At 43.9% G+C, this 11,560-nt stretch overlaps 1 protein-coding gene across 1 annotated transcript in view; it reads right to left on the reverse strand.

The window, feature by feature from the left end:
* TRPM7 (transient receptor potential cation channel subfamily M member 7) overlaps positions 1-10,644 on the reverse strand; it is a 52,522-nt gene extending 41,878 nt beyond the window's left edge. Inside the window, exon 1 of the mRNA XM_068203845.1 lies at positions 10,326-10,644. Within this exon, the coding sequence (XP_068059946.1) occupies positions 10,326-10,328 (3 nt within the window). The 5' untranslated portion in view covers positions 10,329-10,644. The remainder of the gene's footprint in view (positions 1-10,325) is intronic.
* Between the last annotated feature and the right edge of the window lie 916 nt (positions 10,645-11,560).

The raw sequence follows: 11,560 nt of genomic DNA on the forward strand, positions 1-11,560 counted from the left end.
ATAGCTGGCCTCAGACAACTCTTTGAACAGATATTAAAAAAAAAAGCCTATGCCCACATTAATTATGGCAGATCAATAGTATTTCTCTGAATAGCATGAGTGAGAAGGAAGAGCAACAGAACACACTAGTGGGCACATGAAATAGGAGACAGCACCAGACCACTGCTGAGGATGATGAAATTTCGCAGAACATATGTTTACACAGTATCTGGGAAAACAACTTTATTGTTATAATCAAAACTATTGAAACTAGGAAAGAGACCCATCTGCAAACACACAACCAAAGACGCACCTGAAACAGATATGGAAGTTTGGATTCTCCCTGCCTGTACACACGTGCACACCAATGTGCCAGTATTTGTTAGGCACAATAGGGGAAGCAAACGTTTCGGTCAGCTCTAGAGCAATCAGACTTCTTGAACGATTAGAAGAGACTGGAGAAAGTAGGATGAGCTGGCATAAAAGCAAGCCAAAACAAGAATTTGCTATAGTTCACCTACTGCCGAATTACAAAGACTTAAGCATTTTTAAATACAGCTCCTAACAAAGAGCTGCTGGATTCAGTTACACTTGCACTGCCTGTCAAGACAAAGCAGCAGCTCTCCTGCCACAGCCAGCTCAGCCTGCAGCTGCTCAGTGCTGACTACAGCCCCACCTCGGGGCACAAGAACCCTGACAGCATTCAAGAGACATCCATGGACCTCAACTCTTATCGGAAGATAAAGTTCCCCACTAAAACTATTCAAGTAGTTTCTGTTTTCTACACTAGAAAAGTGCAAAGAAGAAACTTAACTGGGTTTGTTAAGGAAATGTGAAAGCAGCTAATTACTGTCTGAAATAATATACAATGTTTGTTTAGGCACTTTTAAAATTTTCCACCCTGTTTTTGAGGGTTGTTTGAGCTTTTGATGCTTTCAGAAGCTCTTCAATGTTAAATACCACACGTCTAAATAATTACTCAGAAACTAAATACATTATTTTTAGAAATAAAGTACCCTCTTTTTTTTTTGTTTGGTTTGTTGGGTTTTTTTGATTTTGTGTTGGTGTTTTGTTTTTGTTTTTTTTTTCCAGAGTAGGGGAAACAACTAATTAAATAATATTGACAGACCACAACACGATTTCACATGGAAAATGTTTTCTATTTATGGTAATTTCTTCCAGCATACGAAGCACCACTAAAGCCAGTGCTGAGTGGTATGTGGCACAAAGGCCTGTCTAAGCTGCACTGGACTAATACCTGGGACAGGCTCCTCCCTGGCCTGCTGGGAGAAGAGTGAAGACAATCATCCTAGAGAAACAAAAGACACCAGCAGGAAGGTGGAGGTCCTGGCAAAGCCAAGAAACACAGGAGAAATATTGGCTTTCACAGATGCAATTCTTCAAATTATAAAGTGAGGGTGCAGTCAGAGAGGACAAGCTGAGGAAGTTCCTACTCTGCCCTCCCACGCATTCTCCTGCTATTTCTCCCCACCTGCAGTTGTGCACTTGCCCTCTGGGAAATTGATTGAGCTCCCTAAACCAGCAAATTACCCTCAGGGAAAAAAAAAAAAGTAGGTAGCTTTAATATCACAATTAACAGATTCTGATGTAAACTGGGCAGAAAACTAAAGCACAAGAAAGAATCGTCACATATCCATGATCAGGGTGGGAAGAAGGGAAGTAGGACATCCCCTTTGGTAGCAGAAAGATACTGGGTTGGCAGAAGAGCTGAGCTGATCTAAGCATATTGCCAAGGTACATCAAAATAATCCCCAAAAGCACATAGGCTCTAGGCACCCAGGGAAAGACTACAGATCTATCACACAAAAAGACTTATTTTTTTAATGCACACACATCCTGATATTCAGAAAGGAAAGGAAGTTAAGAATGTATTTATTTCTCAGAGAGCTGCCAGTGAAGCAAGAACATATTGCCTAAGGTCACATTTTGGAGGGGCAGATACCCTGTGTTTAAGAATACCATTGTCATCTGGCATTGAAGATTTGTTCTAATTCATGGTATAATTAACATTCACCTCCTAATACATTAATTACTAAAGATTTTTCTTGTCCTACATGTAAGATCTTTATATTTACCAAAAAACCCCCAAAAACTCAGTAATGACACCCAAGAGGATCATCAAAATGAGTAACCTTATCTCAGTTGTGCTAATTTTTCTACATCCTCTTTGCAGAGAGAAAAAGAGCTGCTCTGAAACCCCCTTGGTCTCCACTGAGCAAGCCTGGGGACTTACTGCCTAATTAGCTCCTGTGAATAATCCTCCCCCTCTCTGCAAAGTCTACCTGTATTCTGCAGATTGCCCGCGACCAGAAAATATTCTTCTACAACCTAAGAACAGGATTTCTCTGAAGGCAGAAAAGCTTTGGTCTTGCACATTTTCTACACCAAGAAGAAAGCACAGCCCAAAGTTTACTGCACCGTGCTGTCCAGCAGAGTGCTGTGATTATACCAGTACCAAATATTTTTCTTGAGGGCCAGGAAACACCGAGCACAACCAGAGGATGCAATCACACAATGACTCGTTTGTTAGCAGCCCTCAGCACCGCAGAACGTTCACCTGTAACACAAGCTGGCAGCCCAAACCAGGACAAGGGTGATGAGAGGTTTCTGCCCTCTTTCCCTATATAAGCAACATAAAAGGCTACATTGTTTCACTAAAGCGTTTGAAACAATTACAGAGAATTTAATGGTGAAGAATCACAGAGTTGCACATGGAGCAGTAAAATTTATACCAAAAACTGCATGCACACAAACCGTGGGTTTTCTACAGCTGAAAATTAAACAATCATTTTTCTCCATAAGACTTTTATAAAAGAAACAGGACTAAGAACAATTGCTTAATGAGGCAAAGGCATAAATCCTCATCAAGAGCATTTCTGAAGTTGCACAAATTAGAAGGGCGAAGGTTATTTAAGTGGCTATTTCTGGTTTTCAATGCCTCTGGCTGCAAAGCCAGTTGATGCCAGTTTAAGAGGTAAAAGTCCATCCCAACCTCCACATCTGTGCTTAGTGGCCCTGGGTGAGGCCAGGTGAGTGCTCACAGGGCTGTCCCCAGGGCCAGCCAGCAGCAAAGCCAGGAAGACCCTCAGCAGCAACAACAGGGTCAGCAAAGAGGAGCCTGTGAAATCAGGAGGCCTGAGCCTCCTCCAACCAGTTCTGCAGCCAGAGCCATTGCCAGACAACGCCACGTTCCTAGACAGTTCTCTGTGATATCTCTCAGCTAAGGTACCAGTGATTTATGCAAGGTTACTACCATGAGCAGTTCCTTCAAGACGAATCTCTCTCAAACTCTTCATCCAGAAGATCACCTTCAGCCATACACTGCTCTAATGCCTTCAGCCGCAGTTTTATTAAACTTTCTGTTTAACTGGATTCTGCAAACTACAGACAATAATGCAGCCAGGGAACACAGGCAAAACTGGTAAGATTTTGACATTTAAAACATCATTAACTGCACCTACTCTTGCAGATTAACTGATTTTTATAATTGAAGAGAAAGTTAATTAACAGTTCTGTAATTACACAACTGGTATTTTTAGGCTCTAATCATGTGTCGCTTAAGCACATGCATAATTTAACCTATCCAGGTGACTGAAGTTATGCCTAAAGACTTGCATGACCTGCAGGAGCACCAGGGACAGGCTTTGAAAGGAAACAGCTTTTTCAGAGTGGCTCTAGCCACATACTAGAACACTGCATTACACTAACAGCACAAAGCCAATCTACATGCAATTTTAACAATGTTGTACAGCAGCATGACTGTCTTTGAACCTGTCCACATGGCTGCTGTGCTGAGCTCTGGCACATACATTAGTAGAATGTAGCTTTGGTTTCTCCTAACTCAAAGAAACAGGTTCAGCTTCCCGAGAAAGTCAAACAAGAATGGGAACAGCGCTAAAAAGCAAATATGCTGCATGCTAAGAACACCGAGAAAAAAAAATCCAGCAATATTCTGTTACATGAGACAAGTTACCAGCAGTGAATCATTTGCCAACAGAAAAAAACCTGATGGGAGGGATCAAACTCATCTTGGTGCAGCTCAGTTCTGAGACAGACTGGAGCACAGCACATCTGGTAAAAACAAGTGATCCTGAATCTGTTAGCACACATTCAGAAAAGCAGGTCAAGAAAACCATCCTCTGTGAACAAGAATTTAGATACAGGAGTATTCAAGAATAGCCACCATGCGCTTGCAGTACAGTTAGACAAGGCTACAAAGCAATTTGGTTTATACTTCGAAGCGGCCATGGAACCTGACTTGTGTTGGCACAGCTCCATCCATGCCTGTGCACAAGGCTATGAGACCCAGAAAACATTCATGTTCCATGGGTGATGCACAGAGTAACTGAACACTTCCTAATGCAATAGAACAAACCAAATATCAGGCACCTTGGAGCAAGCTTCCAATCCAGCTTCACAGCTCCTGTCAAGTCCAGGGTGACACAATCCCATTTTCCTAAGCCTCTGCACATGATCCCAACCTATCTCATACCAACACCAGCATTTTTGCAGTCACATGGAAGCTGGTTCAGGGAAATGACCAACAAAATAATCCACAAAAAAGAGGTGACGGGAAGTTTATTCAGTTCAGATTCCCAGTGACTGAGCACAAGGAAGCACAAAGGGACAGGTGAAAGGGAGACAGCCAGGTTTTATAGGAGTTTTGACTGGATTACAACACACTAAGAAGAGCTTTGGGAACAGCTAGCAAATGGCTTGAACAGCAACCCTTAACCTGAGGTAATTACCCTGCAACACATCTCAAGCATTCCAGGTCAGTCAGAGAATATATTGTCAATAAAATGAGTAAGAGTGGGAAGGACTGGGCTGCTAAATCAAACTACCTCTAGGAGAGCACAACTCCAGAAATTTTTAAGCTGTAAGTGTTTGTGAAATTAAGTTTTCCTAACAGAGCATCTGGAAATCCATTTGCAGAAGGCATAAATGTAGATTTATTTATTAAACTTAAACTTTTAGAGCCAAGTTTTTCAAGTCCACATCTCACAAAAACTGCAGCATTAGAGAAAAAATTAGCAGATATTTGGATAAGAACCATCAGCTAGGGATACCTTGCAAAACTCAACCCAGCATAAGTCAGGGGACTAGGACTACAATGTGAAAATTCTTAGCAGAGGTGACAAGAATCAAGTAGATAAGGTAAAGAAAATAAGTAGAGGTAAGTGGGAACAAAGCAGGGAACAAAAGCTGGGATTCAATTACAAAAACCATTGTGCTACCACCAACTAAGCTGTAACAGACACTTTCCCAGGCTTTGAGGATTACAGAGTTATGGTGAAAGGCTGAACACCTAGATGAAACTAATTTAGAGTTGTAACTGAGAAAGTATTCTCAAGCAAGAATGATTTAGTGTAACACAGCAAAAATATACTTCATTAATCACCCAAAAGGTTGCCAGTAAAAAATCAAACCAAAAAATAAAAATCAGCAAACCAGAACTTAATCTCAATATGCCAATTCGCAAAACTACAACTTCTTTCCTTTTTTTTTTCCTACATCTGCTCAGTTTAGCAGTAAACAATTAAAGTCAGAATCCAATAGTACTGGGAGTCATCCAGACCAGGCTTTGGGAACCATGACAAAGAAACAAAAAGCTTGACCAGGCTGTTACAGATCTTAAAAAAAGAGGTCCAATGCTCTCCAAATCAAAAAGAGGCCTCAAATTCTTGCTATTAAATTACTATCAGTAAGTGTATACTTTGGTAAGACTCACACGTGCATAATTTTCACAAACTATAAGCACACAACTACACTAATTGAAACTGTGTATTGGCCTGGTGCATGCTCATTGCAAAACACATGGTGTGCATTTAAACAAAATAAGCACTTGGTGTTGGACTGTATATGATGTAAATTAGGGCTCTCCACAGACAGGCTGAAGATGATGTCTCATAAAAGCTTCACAGAGGGTTTACAATAGCTGTTTCTGAAGCTGGATGACCTAAAAACATCAGTTGTCAAACTACATGCAGCAGAGTACTAACTTGATTACTGAATCAGCCTCTAAAATTCTGATTTTGCAGCTGTAGAAAAATCAACAGATATACAATCACACAAATGTTATTCCATCCTCTTTGAGCTGAGAACAAATGAAATTAAGATAGGTTGACATATATTAACTCAGCAATTGCACATCTGCAATACAAAGTGTTCAAACATTTCAGAAAATGTGACAACAAAATGCATGAACTAGCTTAACTTAGAATGAGTTTGTACAAATCTTCAGGAAAAAAAAACTTACACTGCTCTTAATAATATAAAGATTAAATAAACTGATGCAACTCTTAGGATTTAAGAAACACAGAAATCCCCATAATTAAGGTTCAACCCAAGTCTACCATTGCAGTAGCATCTGAACTTTGCTTTAGTTAAGGGGCAAAAACTGCATAACTTATATACCAAGCTTTAATGTGCTGTCAGTTTCGTACCATACTTCTAAGTTCTCCTTGGCAATCAACCACATCTATCTTACAGACTAATCCTGCAACATCCTTATACCATATGCTGTCAAACCACTTTCCACAGTTAAATATTCTGCCCTTTCATAAAGCAACTTTTCAGAACTAGCAGCACCACTATTAGCAATAGTTATTTTATTCCCTGTATTCCGGACACTTTTCATCCAATTTTTGGGACGGAAAAAAAAGTCGTACACAGTTTCTCTCTTGGTTTTTTTATATTTCATTGTCCCATCAGAAGCTCACTGGCATTTCCTTCTTGGAAAGATCACAGGAGTAAGAACTGTCCTCTGCTCACATAACAGCAATTAGACCTGCCTGGTCCCTCCTTCTGTGCAGAAATCATAATAGCTGGGGGAAAACACCAAACTCAGGTTGTTCTGCAAGTCCAGCGCACCTGGCAGTTAAAGTGGCTCACATTCTACATGCCAAGCAAAATAGAGATGTAAAGGCTGAAATAAACTCACCACTCCTCAAGAAAACTAGTGCTCCTTCCATCAGTGGAACAGCTGTGATGGAGACTGCTCTTGGAATCCCCACTGCTGCTCAGGGCTGTGGTCCCACGCAGTTAAGGTGCAGCTGGTCAGCTGCTTAATGACTGGCTGCTACCAAAAAGACAAATCACCTCCTGCACATCCTCCCTCCCCTCCTGCACAGCAGCAGGGATGCCCAGCTAATCCTGTGCTGAGCAAGGACGGGGAGCAAAGCTGGCCAACACTAAGGTTTTGGGAGTTTACTTTTTCTGTTCTTTTCTTAGATTAGTTTTCTGTTATGTAAAACACAAAAACACCAATAATTTAAGCATAAGAAAAGTCAATATTCTTATAATACAAATAACAGAAACCAAAGATTAGGTAGACCACTTTCAGTACTGGCTGTATCACGATATATGACACCATCACCTCAACGTTCTCATTATGTGAGGAAAGCCAAGGGATTAAATTAAAAAAAAAAAAGACAATAAGACTGCAGAGACTACAATAGAGGAAAGAGGGCTTCAGGCCAGAGAATACAAAGAAAGTGTGCAACAAAAGTTCAAGTTTACCATAGGTCAAGTGGACTATTTTTTGTAGAACCAATTAAGCACAGACTCACTTGCCAGGGGCCACAGCTATTTGTCAGTATCAGAGCTAAAAAGTGACATAGCTATAATAATTATGTAAGTATCTTATCCAAATACACACAGAGAATGAAATTATTCAGGAATTTATCTGATGAAAAGTCAGCTGCTGAAATTTCAACCACTGAAGGTAAAATGCACCAAGACAGAATTACTTAGAGGCACAAGAAACATCACCTCAAAACCAAAATTTCAATTCTGAAAAACACACACACCGATTTTACTATCAGTCTGCCCTTAAAAAAGAGGGAAAAAGAAACAGAACTAATGTTGCTTGTTTCAGGAAATAAACAGGGCATGTGAATATCACAGCTAACGTAGACACCACTGAAAGAAACTTGGAATTCCAAAAGAAATAAATATCAGCTAAAAAAAGAAAAGACAAAGACACGTTTTTCAGGTTAAATATTTTGGCATGAGAAGTACCATTTCATATTCCCTTGGTATTTCAAAACCTTACAATACAGAAACTCATTCTCAAGTCTTTCAAGACTGCAAAATTCTATCAAGCATCTCTCTTCACACACGATTTTTGACAAGTCCTCTTAGAGATTTATTTGCAACATTTCTGGTGTCAAAGCGCAAACCAGTATAGCCGAACTCTATTGTGTCAGAGTCAGTTACAGAAGTTCAAAAAATATTGTTCTGTTCAGAAACAGCCCATCTGTCACTACTGTCCATGAGGACTGAATGGTTAACAGAAATGCACCTCCAGAATGGGCCATGAGACAGAAGCATGAAAAATTTGGGTGTTGGTCCAGAGTTTCCAGGAAAGGGAAGCACAGCCAGTGGCAAAGATAACGATGAGAAAAAGAGAGGACTTTGGATGTTGCAGTCTATCACCAGGAGAGCGGAGAAAGCTGGGCTGATGTGGCAAGACAAAATGGTAATGCAGCAAGACTAGTTAGGCAGAGCCTCAAGGGACAAGAAAATAAATGAAAGTTTAAAACACAATGGAGTAACTCTCTCCAAGATAATCCACGTGGGGAGATGGATGATCTGATACAGATAGCGTGAGATAACTGACAAAGGCAAGGTGATGTTTCAAGGTGCCTTTGTATGACAAGTGAACATTACCCTTCCACTGCTGAGCTCAAGCAAGCAAAAAAGTATCAAAGTACAACATCAGGAAACTAAGGTACAAACAGTCCAAACTCAGCCTAAATAGTTCCACATGCACAAAGGTTTCCCCCCTCCTGCCTTGAAATAGCAAAGTCAAGAATGGCCTCCTACCAGAAGGTATGAAGGATGATCTAGCAGACACTTATCTCACCCACACAGACACATTTAAAAAAAAAGACTGAACAGCCGGAATTGCCACATTGAACAACTCACTCCTTAGAATAATTCCTGATTTAATGTTGGACACCATCCAGCAATTATTCAAAGTTGCTAAATAGTCATGGAGCAGCAGGGAAATTTTTAGCAAAATGAGCTTGCATAAAATGTCCTATATTCATCTCAACCAAAAGACCTGTTTAACAGAGATTTCAAAACATTTGGTAAACACACAGCAAATATAAAACACTGCAAACACACTACATTGCCAGAAAGGCTGCTGAGTCCCAGGTTTACAGAACTATGATGGTTAAAACGAATCTGTACATTTCTAGGCTATGTCAGCACCAAAAAAAAACCACCCAGCAGAGCTAAATTTAAAAAATTAAATTAAAAAACCCTAATCCCCCACTCCTCAAAACCAAACCCAACATCAAACCACTTCAGGTGAGAAGAACAAGTACCACGCAAGTGGCAGATGCCAAGCACTCTTAAGTCATAACGGAAGGTTGCATTTTCACCCTATTCCTAGAGGAGTGCTGGATTTGCAGTTTCTAGAAGAACACAGCCCACACTTCCACACTGTTCGCAGATATACTCAGAAATGAAAGATTCATGGGCACCAATTCCCGTGGTTTTTAAAAAAACACCGTGAAATAAAACACCTTTATTTAAAATGAAACAAAGCATCTTACTAGAAGTTCAAGCAGACTGTAGAAATCCATATATTTAGACTTTACACTTACGTTTCCAAAATTACTTGAAAGCACATGATGTGATGTCACCCTAAATTCTTTAAATATTAAGGAATAAACTTACACGGATGAAGAACCGTTTAGCAGCCAGAATATAGAGCTGGATTTGAAATTGTGATTTCTTTGCAGACACTCATACAAGTCTAGGTATATATATGCGCCCTTATGCATAACATGGTGAAACTGCAAAAATCAAATAGGTGTAAAGATCAGAAGGGAAGGACTGCTGCAGCCTGGAGAACTACGCCGTGCGAATTCTGGTTTTAGACCAAACCACCATGACGGACGGAGGCAGCACTGGCAGCACTCACGGGGAGCTCTCGTTTCTAAGAGGTGCGGTGCCTGCGCCGCGGGACCGGCGGCTGCCCCGGGCACCGCGCGAGGACGGCAGCGGCGGCGGGAGCCTCGCCCCGGCGGCGCGGGGCATTCCCGGCCGGCAGCTGCGGGAGGGCCGGGCCCGCGGGCGGGAGATGAGCGGGGGCCGGCAGCGAGGAGCCCGAGCGTCCCCTCCGGCCCGGGTGGCGGGCAGCGCGGCAGCGGCAGCCGCGGCGAGAGGCGGCCCCGGCGGCTCGGGGCGGCCGGGAGCCGCAGCAGCCGGCTGGGACAGGTCTGATCCGGCGGCCCCGTCCCTGCCCCCTCCCCGCCGGGCGCGCCCGGCCCCGCCGCCGCGGCACCCCCGCACCCCGCGGCTCTCACCATTCTCCTCAGGGCCGGGCTGGGTCTCGGCGCCGACTCTGGTTCTCCTCCCGCCGGGCAGCTCCTGCTCGTGGTTCGGCGTCGGCGGTGGCGGGGCCTGTCTCCATCTATCGGGGCTGGGCTCGGCGGCAGCGGAGGGCTGGGTGGGGAGCGGCCGGGCGAGGACGACGCTCCGGGGACGAAGGGAGGCGCGGGACGCGGAGGACGGCGCTGGTTCGGCTCCGCACCGGGACTCAGGGCTGGCGGCGGTCTCGGCCCGGCGCCTCTTTCTCATAATTGTGCGACTCGGCCGGCGGAGGAGCCGCGGCGCTGCCGCGTCAGCGCGCACCGCCCCCGGGAGGAGGAGGGGGCTGTCGGGGCGGTGCTGCCCGCCCGGCTCCTCTCGGGGCGGGCCGCCCGGGCCGGGAGGGGGTCTCTCGGCCTCTCCACACGAGCGGCGAGCTCCGAGATACCCGGAGAAGGCGTCAGTGGCTGCGGGCGGGCAGGCGGCCGTGCTGCCCTGTGCCGCTGCTGAGGTGAAGGCGGAGATGGTAAAAATGGAGCTTCCCGGGAGAGAAACCCGCCTGGCTGGGAAGTGCGGTTCAGAGAGGGGCCCCGCGCCTCTGCAAAGGCAGCGGCTTCGCATCGGGCTGCGCGGCGTCCCCGAGGGCACGGAGCCGGCAGGAGGGGTCACCTCAGCCCGGCTCGATCCGAGCCGGCTCCTGCCCCCCAGAGGGACCCGGCCTTGCTCCCTGTTAGAGCCACAGGGCACCGAACACGGTGGCTCAGGTTAGTTCGCGGTTTTCTTGCCAGCCCTGCTCGCACATGGCACTGCCGCCATTAGCACCGCGTCAGAGGCATCTTCTACCAGGCCTGAGCCAAACTGGAGGAAATTACTTTTGGAGAGAAAAAGGAGGATGCATTTCTTCCACTTCAGTCAATTCCGTTTCCAGATTAGATTTGGAACTGCCTAGAGGAGCAACCTTGTCTTCTTTTGTCCCTGTATGCAATCTGCAAACTTGGAGAATCGGTACCACAAATGGGAAGCCTCATACAATACTTTCTACTCTATATGTTATTATATAGCTTTTGCAACAACCTCTGTGCTAGAGTAAACAGCATTTTTAAGGGAAGAATGAGAGATTGGGTTTGGCTTAAATTATTTGTGTTCCATAAATTAGAAAAATTAAAGAAATCTAGAAAAATCTCTAATCTCTTTTTAAAATGCCATGACCATACAAGAGCAGTAATCATAT

Source organism: Anomalospiza imberbis, chromosome 13 (genome assembly GCF_031753505.1).
Source record: "Anomalospiza imberbis isolate Cuckoo-Finch-1a 21T00152 chromosome 13, ASM3175350v1, whole genome shotgun sequence".
In the NCBI taxonomy this organism is placed as follows: Eukaryota; Metazoa; Chordata; class Aves; order Passeriformes; family Viduidae; genus Anomalospiza; species Anomalospiza imberbis.